General features: G+C 55.9%; 2 protein-coding genes across 13 annotated transcripts in view; one reads left to right on the forward strand and one right to left on the reverse strand.

Moving 5' to 3' along the window:
- SPEN (spen family transcriptional repressor) overlaps positions 1 to 11,734 on the forward strand; it is a 92,481-nt gene extending 80,747 nt beyond the window's left edge. For all 6 annotated transcript variants that reach the window (XM_086343854.1, XM_086343850.1, XM_086343851.1 and 3 more), the window contains 5 exons: positions 216 to 8,361; positions 8,787 to 9,266; positions 9,427 to 9,621; positions 9,961 to 10,119; positions 10,594 to 11,734. In XM_086343854.1, coding sequence (XP_086199980.1) covers positions 216 to 8,361; positions 8,787 to 9,266; positions 9,427 to 9,621; positions 9,961 to 10,119; positions 10,594 to 10,725 — 9,112 coding nt within the window. In that variant the 3' untranslated portion in view covers positions 10,726 to 11,734. The remainder of the gene's footprint in view (positions 1 to 215; positions 8,362 to 8,786; positions 9,267 to 9,426; positions 9,622 to 9,960; positions 10,120 to 10,593) is intronic.
- Positions 11,735 to 12,990: 1,256 nt separating this feature from the next.
- ZBTB17 (zinc finger and BTB domain containing 17) overlaps positions 12,991 to 18,860 on the reverse strand; it is a 29,112-nt gene continuing 23,242 nt past the window's right edge. For 3 of the 7 annotated variants that reach the window (XM_086343864.1, XM_086343865.1, XM_086343866.1), the window contains 13 exons: positions 17,857 to 18,045; positions 17,111 to 17,251; positions 16,658 to 16,777; positions 15,890 to 16,131; positions 15,671 to 15,813; positions 15,274 to 15,574; positions 15,000 to 15,087; positions 14,768 to 14,884; positions 14,557 to 14,677; positions 14,181 to 14,311; positions 13,660 to 13,869; positions 13,455 to 13,544; positions 12,991 to 13,370 (listed from right to left, as the gene is read on the reverse strand). In XM_086343864.1, the coding sequence (XP_086199990.1) occupies positions 13,087 to 13,370; positions 13,455 to 13,544; positions 13,660 to 13,869; positions 14,181 to 14,311; positions 14,557 to 14,677; positions 14,768 to 14,884; positions 15,000 to 15,087; positions 15,274 to 15,574; positions 15,671 to 15,813; positions 15,890 to 16,131; positions 16,658 to 16,777; positions 17,111 to 17,251; positions 17,857 to 18,045 (2,177 nt within the window). In that variant the 3' untranslated portion in view covers positions 12,991 to 13,086. Of the gene's footprint in view, positions 13,371 to 13,454; positions 13,545 to 13,659; positions 13,895 to 14,180; positions 14,312 to 14,556; positions 14,678 to 14,767; positions 14,885 to 14,999; positions 15,088 to 15,273; positions 15,575 to 15,670; positions 15,814 to 15,889; positions 16,132 to 16,657; positions 16,778 to 17,110; positions 17,274 to 17,856; positions 18,046 to 18,860 lie in introns of all 7 variants that reach the window. The other 4 variants (XR_015143266.1, XR_015143267.1, XM_086343867.1 and 1 more) reach the window with 3 other exon arrangements.

The raw sequence follows: 18,860 nt of genomic DNA on the forward strand, positions 1-18,860 counted from the left end.
TGCCTTCTCCTTCCTTATCTTGGATGAGGGATCGAACCCATGTCTCTTGCATTGGCAGGTGGATTCTTTACCACTGAGCCACGAAGGAAGCCCCAGTTCTAATGATTAAATAATGGCAAAGATTTTTAGAAGCAGGACTCTAACTGCACATGTATGATTAATGTGTCAGTGACGAGAAAACAAAAAACCAATACATTCTTTTTTGTCTTTGGCAGAGAAGAACGAAGGGGATCTTATGACTATAGCCAAGATCGTACATATTATGAGAATGTCCGTACTCCAGGCACATATCCTGAGGATTCCAGACGGGACTATCCAGCTCGAGGGAGAGAATTTTATTCAGAATGGGAAACTTATCAAGGAGACTACTATGAATCACGATATTATGATGATCCCCGGGAATATAGGGATTATAGAAATGATCTTTATGAACAAGATATTCGGGAATACAGTTACAGACAAAGGGAACGAGAAAGAGAACGTGAAAGATTTGAATCTGACCGGGACAGAGACCACGAGAGGAGACCAATTGAACGCAGTCAGAGTCCAGTGCACTTGCGACGCCCTCAGAGCCCTGGAACATCTCCCTCACAGTCCGAGAGACTGCCGAGTGATTCCGAGAGGAGGGTTTACAGCCGCTCCTCAGACCGGAGTGGAAGCTGCAGCTCACTTTCCCCTCCAAGATACGATAAACTTGACAAACCTCGTTTGGAACGCTATACAAAAAATGAGAAGACAGATAAAGAACGAGCTTTCGATCCTGAGAGAGTGGAAAGAGAGAGACGTTTAATAAGGAAGGAAAAGGTGGAGAAGGACAAAACTGACAAGCAGAAACGAAAAGGAAAAGTTCATTCCCCAAGTTCTCAGTCTTCGGAAACAGACCAAGAAAATGAGAGAGAGCAAAGCCCCGAAAAGTTGAGGAGTTCTAATAAACTGAGCAGAGAGAAAGCTGACAAAGAAGGATTGGCCAAAAACCGCTTGGAACTCATGCCCTGTGTGGTTTTGACTCGAGTGAAAGAAAAAGAGGGGAAGGTTATTGACCACGCCCCTTTGGAAAAGCTGAAAACCAAGCTTGATAATGACGCTGTCAAGTCTTCTGCCTTAGATCAGAAACTTCAGACCTCTCAGACAGAGCCTGCAAAATCTGAATTGTCTAAACTGGAATCTGTTAGGATGAAAGTGCCAAAGGAAAGGGGGCTTTCAAGCCACATAGAAGTGGTAGATAAGGAAGGCCGGCCTAAACCCAGGAAGCACTTAAAACCAGAGCAGAGTGCTGACGGGGTGAGTGCTGGGGACCTGGAGAAGCTGGAGGCAAGGAAAAGGCGTTTTGCAGATTCCAATTTGAAAGTAGAAAGGCAGAAATCAGATCTCAAGAAAAGTAGTCCAGAGATGGAAGATGCTCGGGTGCTTTTAAAGAAACAGCCTGACATGTCATCTAGAGATGTCATTCTGCTGAGGGAAGGAGAGTCTGAAAAAAAGCCTGTGAGGAAAGAAATTCTTAAAAGAGAATCTAAAAAACTTAAACTGGACAGACTTAATGCTGTTCCCAGCCCCAAAGACTGTCAGGAGCTTACCAGTATTTCTGTTGGGACTGGCTCAAGGCCCAACTCAGATCTGCAAGCAAGGCTGAGAGAACCAGTAGGTGAATCTGTGGAAAATCAAGAAATCCAGTCAAAAAAACCCACTGCCTCAAAACCACAACTCAAACAGCTGGAGCTATTAGATGATCAAGGACCAGAGAGAGAAGATAATAGGAAAAACTATTGCAGTCTTCGTGATGAACCACTTGAATGTAAATCGGGCCAAGAGAAACCACATTCAGTAAATACTGAAGAAAAAATTGGCATTGATATTGATCACACACAGAGTTACCGAAAACAAATGGAGCAGAGTCGTAGAAAACAGCAGATGGAGATGGAAATAGCCAAGTCTGAGAAATTCGGCAGTCCTAAAAAAGATGTGGATGAATACGAAAGACGTAGTCTTGTTCATGAGGTAGGCAAACCCCCTCAGGATGTCACCGATGACTCTCCTCCCAGCAAAAAGAAAAGAATGGACCATGTTGATTTTGACATCTGCACCAAGAGAGAAAGGAACTACAGAAGTTCACGCCAGATCAGTGAAGATTCTGAAAGGACTGGTGGTTCTCCCAGTGTTCGGCTTGGTTCCTTCCATGATGATGATGACCCTATTGGTTCTCCTAGGGTAATGTCCATAAGAGGGTCTCCTAAATTAGATGACAAAGGTCTCCCCTATTCTCATATAACAGTCAGAGAAGAGTCCTTAAAATTTAATCCTTATGATTCAAGCAGGAGAGAACAGATGGCAGACATGGCTAAAATCAAACTATCTGTCTTGAATCCTGAAGATGAACTAAATCGGTGGGATTCTCAAATGAAACACGATGCCAGCAGATTTGATGTGAGTTTCCCCAACAGCATAATTAAGAGAGACAGCCTTCGAAAGAGGTCTGTCCGTGACTTGGAACCTGGTGAGGTGCCTTCTGATTCTGATGATGATGGTGAACACAAATCTCACTCACCTAGAGCCTCTGCATTATTTGAAAGTTCTCGATTGTCTTTTTTATTGAGGGACAGAGAAGACAAACTACGTGAGAGAGATGAAAGACTCTCCAGTTCTTTAGAAAGGAACAAATTTTATTCCTTTGCATTGGATAAGACAATCACACCGGACACTAAGGCTTTGCTTGAAAGAGCCAAATCCCTTTCTTCCTCTCGAGAAGAAAATTGGTCTTTTCTTGACTGGGACTCCCGATTTGCTAATTTTCGAAACAACAAAGATAAAGAAAAGGTAGACTCTGCTCCGAGACCTATTCCATCCTGGTACATGAAAAAGAAGAAAATCCGGACTGATTCAGAGGGAAAAATGGATGATAAGAAAGATGACCATAAAGAAGAGGAACAGGAAAGGCAAGAATTATTTGCTTCTCGTTTTTTACACAGCTCAATCTTTGAACAAGATTCCAAGCGACTGCAGCATCTAGAGAGGAAAGATGAAGAATCTGACTTCATTTCCGGCAGGTTGTATGGGAGGCAGACCTCTGATGGACTGAATAACACAACTGACTTGATTCAAGAGCCAGTAGTTCTTTTCCATAGCAAATTCATGGAACTCACACGAATGCAACAGAAAGAAAAAGAAAAAGACCAGAAACCCAAAGAGGTTGAGAAACAGGAAGATACAGAGGATCATCCCAAGACCCCAGAATCTGCTTCTGAGAATAAAGAGCCGGAACTGAAAACTCCATCTTCAGTTGGGCCCCTTAGTGTCACTGCTATAGCTCCGGAGTCAGCAGCAGCATCGCTGGAGAAGACAGCTGGTGAAAAGACTGGAGAGGGGCCTCCGGTGCCAGAAGAAAAGACCATTGAGCCAGCCTCTGTCCCGGAAGAGGCAAAATCCACAAGTACAGATCTGGCTCCTGTCACTGTGGAGCAGCCTGAGCAAGGAGACTTGCCCCCAGGAGTGGACACCAGGAAAGACACTGCCGAGCCTCCTTCCACTGTTGAAAGAGGCTCATCAGTCGATCAGCTGCCTTACCTGGATGCCAAGCCTCCAACTCCTGGGGCCTCGTTTTCCCAGGTAGAGATCAGTGTAGATCCTGAGCCTAACAGCACCCAGACACTTCCAAAACCAACTCAGAAGCCTGAAGAAGCCGATGAGCCTCAGGTGGAAAAGCCAGACTTGGCTGCTAACGTTGAACCTAACACAAGTCAAAAAACGGAAGATGTTCCTGAGGTTCCACCTCCAGCTACTGAAGTTGTAGAGGTTGATCCTCCAGTTGCTGCAAAAGATAAAAAGCCAAACAAAAGTAAACGTACCAAGACCCCCATTCAGGCAGCTGCAGCAAGTGTGGAAAAGCCCGTCACCAGGAAGAGTGAGAGGATAGACCGGGAAAAGCTCAAGCGATCCAATTCTCCCCGGGGAGAAGCACAGAAGCTTTTAGAACTGAAGATGGAGGCAGAGAAGATTACAAGGACTGCTTCTAAAAACTCAGCCACGGACCCTGAACACCCCGAGCCAAGCTTGCCACTTGGCCGAACCAGGCGCCGGAATGTGAGGAGTGTTTACGCAACCATGGGCGACCATGACAACCGCTCTCCAGTCAAGGAGCCCGTGGAGCAGCCCCGAGTGACCAGGAAGAGACTGGAGCGGGAGCTGCAGGAGGCTGCGGCGGTTCCCACGACCCCTCGGAGGGGGAGGCCTCCAAAGACTCGCCGTCGGGCCGATGAAGATGACGAGACTGAGGCCAAAGAAGCTGAGACGGTCAAACCAGCTGAGGGCTGGAGATCCCCACGGTCCCAGAAAGTAGCTGCTGGTGGTCAGCAAGGGAAGAGGGGGAGAAACGAACCCAAAGTTGACCCTGAACGTCCTGAGGCGACCACTGAGGGGAGTCCTCAAGTGAACGTGAGGGAAAATAATACAAAATCCAAGGCTGATAAAGAAGCAGCAGCGAGTGAACAAAAACGTGACAAGAAAGAAATTAGCACGGACAGAAATCCACCCGAAACCCCCCCAGTTGAAGTAGTGGAGAAGAAAGCAGCCCCTGAGAAAAACTCCAAGTCAAAGAGAGGACGATCTCGAAACTCTAGGTCAGCAGTGGACAAATCTGCAAACGTGAAAAATGCGGAAGCCACCATAACTCCCAGTGTGGCTGCAGGCCCTTCAGAACTGCCGGTGGAGGAGGAGGCTGGGGTCGTGGCTGTTTCCCCCGAGAAGAGCAAGAGTCCCCAGAAGGAGGGGAGTGTATCATCACAGTTGAACAGTGAGCCCGCTGAACCGGACAAGGAACCAGAGAAGGAGGATGTGCCTGCCTCCAAGCAGTCCCCAGAAGCAAATCAGTTAGCCCGGCAGATGGAGCTGGAGCAGGCCGTGGAGAACATCGAGAAGCTCACGGAAACCTCCACACCCGCAGCTTTCAAGGCGGCAGCTCCTGATGCCACAGAGGGCCTCTCTACAGAGGACAGGGACAAGCCCGCACACCAAGCCAGTGAAACAGAGCTGGCCGCGGCCATCGGGTCCATCATCAATGACATTTCTGGGGAGCCAGAAAACTTCCCTGCACCGCCACCTTACCCTGCAGAATCTCAGACAGATCCGCCACCTCCTGAGGAAGGCATGGAGCCTGAGACCAATGAGGCTGTGTCTGGCATCTTGGAGACAGAGGCTGCTGCTGAATCTTCTAGGCCACCAGGCAGTGCACCTGACCCCTCAGCAGGCCCAGCAGACAACAAGGAAGCCCGAGGAGACAGCAGCGAAACCTCCCACCCAGTGCCGGGAGCCAAGGGGTCAAAAGAAGAAGTGACTCTGGTTCGGAAAGATAAAGGGCGCCAGAAGACTGCTCGATCACGCCGCAAACGGAATACAAACAAGAAAATAGGGGGCACTACAGAGACCCATGTCCCTGAACCTGACCAGGTTCAAAGCAAGAGCCCTGCTTCAAGTGATGGGACGACGGTACAACCCCCAGAAGCTCCACAGGAAGAAAAGCAGAATGACAAGCCCCAGTCCACTGCTCCCGAGTCATGTGCTTCTGACCCAAGCAAGACTCCATCCCGAGAGGATCTGCCCCAAGAAAGCAGCATGGACGAAGAGACTCCGACCAGAGCACCTGCGCTCCCAGACCCCACTCCTCTCTCGCAGCCTGCCCCTGTGCATGATGAGCCTCAAGCCAGATTCAAGGTGCACTCCATCATTGAAAGTGACCCAGTGACCCCGCCCAGTGACTCAAGCATGCCCACCCCCCCAATTCCCTCCGTAACGATAGCAAAGCTCCCACTCCCTGTCGCTGCTGGGGGGATCCCACACCAGAGTCCCCCTGCGAAGGTGACAGAGTGGATCACGAGACAGGAGGAGCCACAGGCGCAGTCCACCCCATCTCCGGCTCTGCCCCCAGACACCAAGGCCTCTGACATTGACACTAGCTCCAGTACACTGAGGAAGATCCTCATGGACCCCAAATATGTATCTGCTACGGGTGTCACTTCCACGAGTGTCACAGCTGCCATTGCAGAGCCTGTCAGCGCTGCTCCTTGCCTGCATGAGGCACTGCCCCCTCCAGCTGAATCTAAAAAACCTGTTTTAGAAGAAAAAACAGCACCTCCAGTAACTAACACCTCGGACACACAGGCCTCAGAGGTTCCAGTAGCTGCTGACAAAGAAAAGGTGACTCCAGTCATTGCTCCCAAAATTACTTCTGTCATTAGCCGGATGCCTGTCAGCATTGATTTGGAGAATTCGCAGAAGATAACTCTGGCGAAACCTGCTCCTCAGACCCTGACGGGCCTGGTGAGCGCCCTGACTGGCCTGGTGAATGTCTCCTTGGTCCCCGTGAATGCACTGGCTGGCCCTGTGAATGCCCTGAAAGGCCCTGTGAAGGGCTCAGTGGCCACACTGAAAGGCTTGGTGAACACTCCCGCTGGCCCCGTGAACGTCCTGAAGGGACCAGTCAACGTCCTGACGGGGCCCGTGAACGTTCTCACCACTCCAGTGAACGCCGCCGCCACCAGTGTGGTGAACGCCGCCACGGGCACAGTGAACGCCTCTCCGGGCACAGTGAACGCCGCCGCGGGTGCAGTGACCGTCACGGCGGGTGCAGTGACCGCTGCCTCTGGGGGTGTGACAGCCACAACAACGGGTGCCGTGACGGTGGCAGGTGCAGTGATTGCACCGTCAGCAAAGTGCAAACAGAGATCCAGCAGCAGTGACAACAGTCGGTTCCACCCGGGGTCTATGTCTGTGATTGATGATCGCCCAGCAGACACGGGCTCCGGTGCTGGGCTGCGCGTGAACACTTCCGAAGGGGTTGTGCTCCTGAGCTATTCGGGGCAGAAGACTGAAGGGCCCCAGCGGATCAGCGCCAAGATTAGCCAGATCCCCCCAGCAAGTGCGATGGACATTGAATTTCAACAGTCGGTGTCCAAGTCTCAGGTCAAACCTGATTCTGTCACATCGTCTCAGCCTCCAGCCAAAGGCCCTCAGACTCCTTCAGGCTATGCAAACGTGGCCACCCATTCTACCCTGGTACTGACTGCACAGACATACAACGCATCTCCTGTGATTTCGTCGGTGAAGGCCGACCGTCCATCCTTGGAGAAGCCCGAGCCCATTCACTTGTCTGTGTCCACACCCGTCACCCAGGGTGGCACGGTGAAGGTCCTCACCCAGGGCATAAACACACCTCCGGTGCTGGTTCACAACCAGCTAGTCCTCACCCCAAGCATAGTCACCACTAACAAAAAGCTTGCTGACCCCGTCACCCTCAAAATAGAGACCAAGGTCCTTCAGCCGGCGAACCTGGGCTCCACTCTTACTCCCCACCACCCTCCGGCTCTGCCCAGCAAACTGTCAGCAGAAGTGAACCACGTCACGTCGGGGCCCAGCACCCCAACAGATCGAACGGTGTCCCATCTGGCAGCCAGCAAGCCAGATGCGCATTCCCCTCGACCCAGTGGGCCCGCTCCAAGCCCGTTCCCACGGGCATGCCACCCCAGCAGCACCACATCCACTGCACTGTCCACGAACGCCACGGTCATGCTGGCAGCAGGCATTCCTGTGCCCCAGTTCATCTCCAGCATCCACCCGGAGCAGTCTGTCATCATGCCACCACACAGCATCACCCAGACTGTGTCCCTCAGTCACCTGTCTCAGGGCGAGGTGAGGATGAACACGCCCACACTGCCCAGCATCACTTACAGCATCCGGCCCGAGACACTCCACTCTCCACGGGCCCCCCTGCAGCCGCAGCAGATAGAGGTCCGGGCCCCGCAGCGTGCCGGCACCCCCCAGCCGGCCGCAGCTGGGGTGCCCACCCTGGCCTCCCAGCACCCTCCAGAGGAGGAGGTGCACTACCACCTGCCCGTGGCTCGAGCCGCAGCCCCTGTGCAGTCAGAGGTGCTGGTCATGCAGTCTGAGTACCGGCTGCACCCGTACACCGTGCCTCGGGATGTGAGGATCATGGTGCATCCTCATGTGACTGCCGTCAGCGAGCAGCCCCGGGCGGCAGACGGGGTCGGGAAGGTGCCTGCAGCCAGCAAGGCCCCTCAGCAGCCAGGGAAAGAAGCCGCTAAGACGGCAGATGCCAAAGCTGCCCCTGCCCCTGCCCCTCACGGGGAGGCCCGCATCGTCACAGTCACCCCTGGCAGCCAGCTCCAGGGGCTGCCTCTGACTCCACCAGTGGTGGTGACCCACGGTGTGCAGATCGTGCACTCGAGCGGGGAGCTCTTCCAGGAGTACCGGTACGGAGACGTCCGCAGCTACCATGGCCCGGCCCAGCTCACACACACGCAGTTCCCTGCCACGGCCTCCATCGGTCTGCCTTCCCGGACCAAGGTTCCCACCCAGGTGAGCACGCCCAGTCTGTCTTCTGGTCCAGAGAGTTGAGGGGTTGGCGGGTGGCAGGTACCAGTGAGGTCCCTGAAATACGTCATCCTTTTTGTGGATTTCAAGAGGAGCTTCCTCAACTTCAGAATAAAGGGATCAGATTACAGCAGAGCCTGGGGACATGAGGGAGCTCACAGTGGGAGCGGGTGGTGTGGTGGCCCTGACCCGAGGGGGTGACAAGGTAGGGAAAAGGTGACCTCTTACCAGAACCCTCAATCCTGAATGCCTGAGAGCGGGGCCATCTGGTTAAAGCTTTTTCCAGGGGCCTGGCTGCCAGGAGCTGCCCTGCAGGTGACCCATCCAGGGCTTTTGGCTGCTTGGTTGGGGGCAGGATGATCTTTGTACAAAACAGACCGACTCTCCTTTTTCTTCCCACCCAACTTCAGGGGCCCCCTGAAGGCGAGCCCTTACAGCCTGCTCAGCCCACACAGCCCCTTCAGCCTGTGCAATCTGCACAGCCGGCCCAGCCTGCACAGCCCTCCCAGCTCAGCCAGCCTCCAAGCAGCAAGATGCCTCCGGTGTCCCAGGAAGCCAAGGGCACCCAGACAGGAGTCGAGCAGCCGCGCCTCCCTAACGTCTCTGCCAACAGGCCAGCTGAGCCTCACACCCAGGTCCAGAGGGCACAGGCAGAGACGAGCCAGACCTCCTATCCCTCCCCTGTGTGTGTCTCCTTGAAGCCTGACCTCCCGACTCCTCTTCCTGCTCAGGCTGCCCCAAAGCAGCCACTGTTTGTCCCCACCTCCTCAGGCCCCAGCACCCCTCCAGGACTGGCTCTGCCCCATACTGAAGCCCCACTCACCCCCAAACAAGATTCCTCTCCACACTTGACTTCCCAGAGGCCTGTGGATATGGTGCAGCTTCTGAAGGTAAGCCTGGACAGGGCCTCTCCTACCACCCTCCAAGCTTTACATTGTGTTCACTGTCCTGAGATCCCCACTTAGATCAGCACCTTCTCCTCAGGGCCATGACCAGCATGGCCTCATTCTCCAGCCGTGAGCTCACTGTTCTTTGTTTCCCTGCGAGCAGAAGTACCCCATCGTGTGGCAGGGCCTCCTGGCTCTCAAGAACGACACAGCTGCTGTGCAGCTCCACTTCGTCTCTGGCAACAATGTCCTGGCCCATCGGTCCCTGCCCCTCTCTGAAGGAGGGCCCCCGCTGCGGATTGCCCAGAGGATGCGGCTGGAGGCCTCACAGCTGGAAGGGGTTGCCCGAAGGATGACGGTAAGGCTCAGGGCCAGGTGAGCCACTGTCCCACCAAGAAGGGAGGCCACAGGTGGCCCCCACTGTCTCCCTGGCTTGTTTTGGGGTGCAGCAGTGGGATTCTTGGGGTAGATGATGAAGGGCGTGTTCTATCTCCACTAGGGGTGTAAAGTTCCTCTAGACCCAGAGATGAGGCTCTTTTTATTCAACAAGTATATGGATGGACCTCAAGGTCATCTCAGTAGTAGGGTTTTTTGTGGATTTAGGAGCCAAATCCCCTGGGTTGGATAGTCGTCTTTTTGGCCTCTGACCTTCTTTTGTGAGGTGACCTCTGATCACTGACAGCTCCCTCTCCCCCAGGTGGAGACAGATTACTGTCTGCTGCTGGCTCTGCCCTGTGGCCGAGACCAAGAGGACGTCGTGAGCCAAACAGAGTCGCTGAAGGCTGCCTTCATCACATATCTGCAGGCCAAGCAGGCGGCAGGGATCATTAATGTTCCCAACCCCGGCTCCAATCAGGTCAGCCCAGCATCCTGCCTTGGCATGCGCACGCCTGTGGGGGTGGGGGTTGTGGGTAGTGTTGGTTGAGTAGTTTGACTAACCTGCCAGTGCCAACTAGAGGAGTCCAGGACAGTTTCCAGAGGAGCTAGACAAAGGGGCATTCTGGATAGAGACCAGCTGGGGATGGGCATGTATGGGCAGGACTGTTTGGCCATCTGGGAGACAGACAGTGGGCAGCTGAGACAGCAGAGGTTTTTCTTTAGCGTAATGATTGAAAAGAGGGTCCCAGGGAGGCAGTCAGTTCGCTTGTTTTCTGATACCTAGTTTTCTTCTGAAAGTCTCGAGAGACCTTAGCTGGTTGGAAACTTGACTCAGCCTGGCTCCGTGTGTTGGGCCTTCAGGGCCCCCCAGTTGGGAGTTTGAGGGAGGAGAGGTAGTGGGTGGGTGATGTGAAGCCGGGGGTCCCAGTTCTCTCTCTCGTCCCCACTCCAGCCTGCCTACGTGCTGCAGATCTTCCCGCCCTGCGAGTTCTCTGAGAGTCACCTGTCCCGGCTGGCCCCTGACCTCCTGGCCAGCATCTCCAACATTTCTCCTCACCTCATGATTGTCATTGCCTCTGTGTGAGCCACTGAATGGTCACCACTCAGTGCATCTTCCTGAGGCTCTGCAGCAAAAAATAACACACAGGACAACCCAGCCAAGTGGAGGAAGAAGCTGCCGAAGGGGACAGACTCCACTGCCAGACGGCCAGCCTCACCCTCCTGCCCGCCCGCCCGGCTCAGTCAGACAGATCCCTCTGGGCAGTGGTGCTGCTACTTGTATGTTTACATGACGTTTAGCCCAAGGACAGACCACCAACCGATGGACTTGCAGACACCTTGAGGCTGGGTTTCTCTCTCCTCTTTTTGGAGAAAAGGAACAGGGCAGTGGGATTTTTTTTGTTGTTTTTGTTTTTAAGAAACAAAACAGAACTGCCTTTGCACTAAATTAGTGACTTGGACTTTTGCACAGTGAAGACAGGCTGTGACACTCTGGATGTCTTGGTGTACGTGAACACACATCGCACTCACGCAGGACTTCAAACATCTGCTGAAACCTTGGGGTCGAGGAACATTTCATTGTTTGGTCCCCACTCCTCCTTCCCCTTGCTCATTTGGATGTCACCTCTTAATTCTGCCACCACCATCTTTGATGCACCCAGGATGTACAGTTTACAATCAAAAAGAGCAAACGGAAGGATTCTCTCTCCTAGTGGAATATGCAGAACTTGGGATGTGTGTATATATAAATATATAATATATATAAATATATATAATACTGACTTAAAAATCAAATTCCCTGACATACATTTTTTTTAATCTGTGCCAAAAATGTGTTTTCAGAGAAAATCTTATTTTCATACTCAGACTTTGTATTGTCACTCATTTGTATAAGTGCGCTTCGTTATAGCACGGGCCCTGACCCCACAATTTGGAAGTGTCACACACACAAAAAGACTGGCTTCCCTTCTTCCTGTGACCTTGACCTCTCCCTCAACTTCCTAACACTTATTAATTTATGAAACTGTTTTTCTCAGCGCAGTTTTGTTTTGTGTGTCCATTGGATTACAAACTTTATTAAAAAATACAAAACATGTCAAGTGTGGATGTGACTTTGACTTGGATGGGAGGACCAGGGGTCCTTGGCCTCTAGGAACAGTAAGCCCTCACACCCCAAGTTTGCTTTCAGCCCCCTAAGTCTGTATATGGAACCCATCTCCTTCCTGCCACTAGTCCTCCCCAAGGATCATTTTATCTTGTACAAAAAAAACTTTCATCACAGACGACGACTTGAACCACTTTTTCACTGCTGTGGTGGTAATGTGACACTTCAAGGTCCCAACTGGTTTCTGGGTAATGTTGAAGGCACTTCAAATTTGGTAAAAGAATAGAGCCACTGCCCAAACTCAGAAACATATTAAGCTTTGGGGTCTTGTCCCTTCCTCCTCTGGATAAGGTGCAGGTTGACCCTGCAGCAGCTGCCTCCGAACAGCTGGACCCACCACAAGATGAGCAGTTGGGCAGGAGGGACTGAACACAAAGACTGGTCTCACTTGCAGTATCCCCGGACTCCAGTGCTGGATGGGGCCATCTCTGAGTGAGGAGTTACAGCTGTTGGGGACGAGCCATATGGAAAGGCAGCAGAGACGGCGTCTCAGGAGCCCCTGCTTCTCCACCCCCGCTGCTGCACAGCCCACCTCCCCACCAGAGCTCCTGGGCGCTCACTCCTGTCCCTCCAGCCCCTCACCTTAAGAGATCCACTGACTGAGGGCAAGTAAATGTTCCCAGAAGATGACGCTGGCCTGGCCTTGATCTTGCAGCCAGAGTTACCATGAAGCAAATGTGGTGCGCTCTGGCTTCCTTAAGCCCAAAAGAACCTGGCCTGTGGCCTGCTTGGTTTGGTACTCTGCCTACCTTGCTGCTTTGGCTGAATGAGCCCTCAAGCTGGGCCCTGAATGGGTGCCCTGGATCCTGGTAAGCAGTGTGGCCAAGCCCTTTGGGCCCAGCTCCCAACACCTGAGCAGAGGGGAGCAGGGTCACAGCCGTGTTCACGGCAGAGAGGGAAGGTCCAATCCTCAGGTTGAGCAAGTGAGCGGCCTCCAAAGAGGAGACCAGATGAGGGGATGGGGCTCGTGGAGCCGCAGTTTCTCTGGTGTGCTGCCCACACCCCAACTCAGACGAAGGAGTCAGCCTCCTTCTAGACAGGTCTTGGGGCTCCCTGCAAAGGGACAGCCTGGCCTTCCCAAGAAACAGGCTCCGCTGGCTGGTGGCTGAGTGGAGAAGCCCTTCTGTAGTATCAGCTAGAGCTGCCAGCTCCCCGCCCCACACCCACAGGGAGCTACAGGCAGCATTAGAAAATAATCAAATTTATTCTCTCTAGGGAATGGGGTCACCCTTCTCAGTTCTAGGGTGCCATCTATCCTTAAATAGGAGGAGGGGTGCCTGCTCACTCAGCAGGTGGTGGACATTCAGGGGCTGTGGGGGGTGTCTCTGCCAGGGCAGGCTGCCCATCAGCCCCGTCCCGAGGGCGGAAAACCAGCTCCCCAGCCTGCAGCACCTGCCCGGCCGGCCACGTGCTGCCCGGCCCATACTGCTGGTAGAAGTCCGCATCTGTCTGGAACATGACCAGTGCCTGGGCCGTGTGGATCCGCACGTGCTGGGCCAGGCTGTTGGCGTCCAGGAACTTATCCCCGCAGGAATCACAGGCATAGAGGATGTGGGTGTTGGGATCTGTGGGAGGTAGGGGTGCGGTCACAACAGGAAGGACCCTCAGGCCCACCACCTTCCCTGAAGGCAGCTCTGCTCCCCTCTTACCTTCTTCCTGCACTTGCTTCACAGCTTTGCTGATCTCGGCTTTAAGGACTTCAGTCTCATCGGCAGTCACCGCGGCCCCTACTGGCACCACTGTGGGCGGAATCAGCAAGGCCTGAGACCGGTCACTTGCTCCTCTGCGGACGCCCCAGAGGCAGCCCTTCTGTGACCACCCCCTGCTGCCCTGGGAGCTAAGTGATGTCCGCACCTGTGAGCTGCGTGACAGCCGTTGCTGCCAGTGCCTCGGTGGCCAGCGTGACCATGTCATCGACAGTGACCACACTGACCTCACCGCCCTCCTCTGGCTCCAGGATTTTGATGCCAGCCTTGCCCTGGTGCACAGTCTTCACATGGGAGCGAAGGTTGTCCACCCGGTTGAAGCCGCGACCACACTTGTCACACAGGTAGGGCTTCTCTCCTGGGGGGGGAGGCAAGGTTCTCTCCTGCCATTGGGGGGAGGGTGCAGGGGGGGAGGACCTCAGTGGCCTCCAGCTTCCCCTGCAGCCCTGTCTTTCCAGCAGGAAATGCTCTGGGGTGGCCACTTGAAGCACAGATGGCCCTTCTAGAAGGTCTGAGAAAAAGGGGCCCTCCTGGGAGTTAAACTGCTTTGGAGGCAGCCTGCAGCAAGTGTCAGCTCCCAAGGCTGGGGTCCAGGGCGTCTCCCACCCCTCCCCCCCGCACCACCCGGCCCGGGGTCAGGGCCTGGGACAGAAGTGGGCACACACTCACCAGTGTGGATAATGATGTGCTTAGACAGATCCCCCACATTCACGAAGGCCTTGCTACACACGCTACACTTGTGGGGGCGGATATTATCATGGTGGCGGATATGATTGGCCAACTGGCTGGACTGGACGAATCTGCAGGGCCAGAGGGAGGGGCTTGCACTGAACCACCCAGGATAAGGCGGGGCTGAGATGGAAGAGGACTTGGGGACCTGCTCTGGACAGCCGTGTGACCGGCTCCTGAGTGGGCCGGACACAGCAGGCTTGTGCTCTGTCTGACCCTCTCCGCCCACCCAGTACTGGGATGCCACCGTGCCTGGACTGGTGGGGGCGGGGGTGGGGGGGTGGGGGTGGGGAGTGGGTAGGCAGAAGGGCAGCACCTCTTGCCGCAGCGCTCACAGACGTAGGGCTTCTCCCCTGTGTGCTGGCGCACATGGGCGATGAGAGAGCTGGCCTGGGTGAAGGCTTTGCCGCACATTACGCACTGGCATGGCTTCTCACCTGAGGACGCAGGCAGGAGCCGGGACAAGATGTCAGCTCTTCCCTTCCTTCCATGTCCCCGCGTCGCCCCCGCGAGGCTCACCCACCCACCCGTGTGAATGCGAACGTGCCGCTGCAGGGCGCCGGGGTCAGCGAACTGCCGCTGGCAGTGGACGCACACGTAGGGTTTCTCCCCGCTGTGGATCCGCAGGTGCCGCTTCAGGTTCCCTGTGGCGAGACCAAGGGGAGGCTTGGCAGGGGGTGGGGGTGGGGGGGCGCGCGGTGGCGCCGTGGGGTGGAGGCCGGGGCGGAAGTGGGGTGGCGGGGGCCAGCCAGGTCCTACCTGAGGTGGTGAACTGCTTTCCACACTCCCGGCACTTAAGGGGCCCGTCGGCGATGTGGATCTTCAAGTGGGCCTTCAGATTCCCCACCTGCGCCCAGACAGGGGGTCAGAGGGCCAGCACCTCCCTCCCCGGAACCTCTGGTCTTGGCCCTCTCCGGGGCACCCTGTGGGGGTTCCACCCTTCCTCCAGTCCTGTGGCGAAGGCAAACCCCCTCCGGATCGGCCCTCCCGGTTTCTTCCCCAGCCTCCCCTTCGCCCCACCCCCACCCCCCACCTGGTTGAACTTCTTGTCGCAGTGCGGGCACTTGTGCTCCTTGTCTGTGTCGTGCGTCTCCAGGTGGCGCATCTTCGACGTGGGGTCAGAGAAGGAGCGGCCGCAGTAGTCGCACTGGTAGGGCTTCTCGCCGCTGTGCACCAGCTGGTGCCGCTTGAGGTTGCCCGACGTGGTGAAGAGCTTGCCACAGTCCTCACAGCGGTAGCGCGCCTCGCCCGAGTGCCGCTTCTTGTGTAGGTTCAGCAGGCTGATGAGCCGGTAGCTCTTGCCGCACTCCTCGCAGCCGTAGGGCTTCAGCGGGCTGGCGGTAGAGCGTGGAGGAGGAGGGTCGCGAGGGGGCGCTCGGCGGGGATCCAGGGTGGGTCAGGCGGAGGAAGGGGGCGGCCCCGGGGCCTACCTGTGCGTCTTCTCATGGGCCTTGCAGGCGGCCGGGTCGGAGAAGGCCTTGCTGCACTCCCGGCACGAGAACGGCTTCTCGCCCGTGTGGATGCGGATGTGCCGCTTGAAGTTCCCGGTGTGCGTGAACTCCTTCCCACAGTCCTGCGGGCGCAGGGGGCGGGGTCAGGGGCGGAGCCGAGCGGGGCCCGGGGCCGGGCCGCCACCGCCCACGGCGCACCTCGCACTTGTGGATGACCGAGCCGTAGGCCTTGGACTCCGTGCGGTCGCCGTAGGTGCCCGAGCGCAGGCCTCGCGCTTCAGCGCCCAGTTCCTGGCCCGAGTCCGTGCTGGCTGACTCCTCACTCTCCTCTGGGGCCTCGCCCTTCTCCAGTGGCGGCCCCTCTTCCTTGACCACCGCCGGCGCGGCGCCCTCCTCCTCCTCTCGCTCTTCTCCCTTCCTGGCCGGCTCCACCTCCATTTCTGCCAGGAGAAGAGCAGGCACTGAGGCATCTTGGGGGTTGGACGGTGGGGGGTGGGTGTCAAATGAGGCTGGGGGCGGGCTCATCTCTGCGTGGGCGCCTCGCAAGCGCGTGGCAGGGTCTGGAAGCCGCCGGGCGGCTGGAGGAAGCCTAGGGAGACTATGACCCGGACAGTGCTACCTGAAGGTTACAGATAGGCCTCAGTCCACCAGGTCCCCAAGCTGGCGACCCAGGTGGGAAGGATGCTGTCAGCCAACAAGCACTGGGGGCAGGGGTGGGTGCCAGGGGCAGCAAAGCTCCCCCATGGTGCTCAGCTCAGGGAGAAACAGCAGGGCCAGTACTGCGACAGCCATACTTCTGTGCTACGAGGAAGCAAGGCCAGGATATACATCAAAGTTCAGGAATGAGGAAAGATGATGTTGGCCCAAAAGCTGATGTGAGAGAGTGACTCAGAGTGAGATCAGCTGTGGCAGGAAGAGTGGGGGACGCTGACCTAAGTGAGGGCCGACCTAGCCGGTGGAAGGTACCTTGCTCTGAGCTCTCTGACAAGGCAGCCTCAGCCTCAGCAGCAGCCATGCCACTCGTGGGGTCTGGCTTGAGCTCCACAGGCTCCCGGGGAGCATCTGCCTTCTCCGTCTGCTCTGCACCTGTGGTGGGGGTGGGGGCATCCAGGGCTGGATTGGGGCCCTCTGTCCAGGGGCTGGATGGGTCTCCTGGACTAGGCCTCTGGAAGTGGCTGTGGCCCCAGGAGATTGGGTGGGGCGGCACATCCCAGCTCAGGCTGTTTGAGTCTCTGCTCTGGCTTTAACAGATGCCCCAGAAAAACCAACAGTTTGTTCTGGGGAGCCTCTGCTCAAGGGATGCAGCTGCCTGTGTCCCCTCACCCCCAAGAGCCTCCCGAGGAAGCCACTTGTGGTGCTGGAGCCCACACTGCAGGCAGGTGATGGCCAGCCAGCTGGATCCTCAGCATGGCAACTCACCGCTGCCCGTGCTCTCGGCCTGGCCACCTCGCTCCTCCTTGGGCTCCCGGCCTGGGCCCGTGGGCGGACTGCTCCTGGCCGGGTCCAGCTCGCTCAGCGGAGTGGCAGCAGCCTTCTCCTCTTTGGCTCTCTTATCACCCACTGGAGATGGAAGAGGACAGACCTGCCATTTCCCATCAAGTGCCCACCACTGGGAGGGGTGAAGTGGCCCAGAACTCGCTAGCTCTTCCAGACCCTCCCTTGGGATATACCTAAGAAGTGGTTTGTCGGTTGGCTCACTCAACAGACTCTTCACAGGTACCAACATCATGCCAAGACTGCCAGCTAGGCCTGGGATGTAATAGCCGTGGGGCTGGCAGACTGGTCAGGGAAACAGATCTCACACATGAAATGGTGCTAATCAGAGACTGCTGCTTACATGCAGAGGAGTGTGCTTTTCTCAAAGTGTGTCAGGAGGACTCTGGCCCACATCGGGCCTCGGGGGCTTTCCTGAGGAGCTAGAGGAGCAGGAGTAGGTGCGGGGAGAGGAGGCCTGCTGGAGGAGTAGATTCTGGTGCAAAGGCCCTGAGCCAGGCGTGGCTGCCCAGTGCCAAGGGCCCCTCTGAGAGGCATTCTCAGACTTTGCTGCAGCTCCTCCCCACGAGCTCCCCACAATGCAGGCGAGGCCATATGACGCTGACCCAGAGGCAGGGGCAGAGCTCTCTTCAAGAGTCACCTGCTCAGGAACAGCCTGCCAAGAAGCTTACCTTCTGCGGCTGAGGCCTCCATATTCTCCCCAGGGCTGGCAGCCGGCTCAGCCAGTGACTTGAGGGCGTGACAGGCCGTGATGATGTCCTGCATCTGCAGGAAGCTGGCCACGGCCAGCACATCGTCCACGTTCTCAGAGCTCAGGCTCAGTTTGGCTGTGTACATAAACTCCAGCACCTGCCCCAGGCCTGCCAAGGACACAGACATCTGTCACAGACCCATCTCAAGACCTGGTACCAACACCCTGTCCAGTCGCTCCACTCCATAGCAGGATCGAGGGATTCATCAAAAGCAGAGTGGCAGTAGCAGGCCACCATTTCCCCCATCTCCTGTGCCAGGGGAGAGGCAGGCTCCAAAAAGAAGCACACCCACAGAGGGCAGAGGGTGTGAACGGCCACTCTGAGCACCCTCCACCCAGCCACTGCGCTTCATCACCAGAAGACAGAGTGCGTCACCACTGGCTTTCATCAGGGCTTAGCCAACAACCCTCTATCTGACGTCCAGGCCAGTCACCTGACCTCTCTGGGCCTCAGTTTCCGCATCTGTAAAATGGGGAAACAACACCTTGGCCAAACTTCTGGCAGCATGGCACGTCATTCTGGGTTAGGAACCTGAACCTAAGACGAGTAAGCTCCTTCTTCAATCCCAAGACCTTCTTGACACTCCTCCTCCAGACCCCAAACCTTGCCACTGCCATCAAGGCACTGGGATAGTGGGTCAAAGACTGACTCAGCAATGGAAAGGGACCAAGGGCTCAGAGCCTTCCTGCTCTTTGCTGCTTCTGATGAGCCTGTCCTGTGTTCACTCGTCCTGAAGCTTATCATGAGGCCTTCCTGCCACTCTCCCCTTACCACCCCACTCCCAGTCAAAAGAGGCCCCTCAATCATGGTAAGAACTTGGTACTCACGCACTTATGGCCGAGTCCTGTGCGGGAAGTCTGGCACCCACCCCTCGTCCCCCACAGCTAGAAGCTGCTGCTCAAGGAGGGCCGTGTGTGGCACGG

The sequence above is a fragment of the Bos grunniens genome, chromosome 16, assembly GCF_055505025.1.
Source record: "Bos grunniens cultivar Pamir isolate PY7600 chromosome 16, Bosgru_T2T1.0, whole genome shotgun sequence".
Lineage (NCBI taxonomy): Eukaryota > Metazoa > Chordata > Mammalia > Artiodactyla > Bovidae > Bos > Bos grunniens.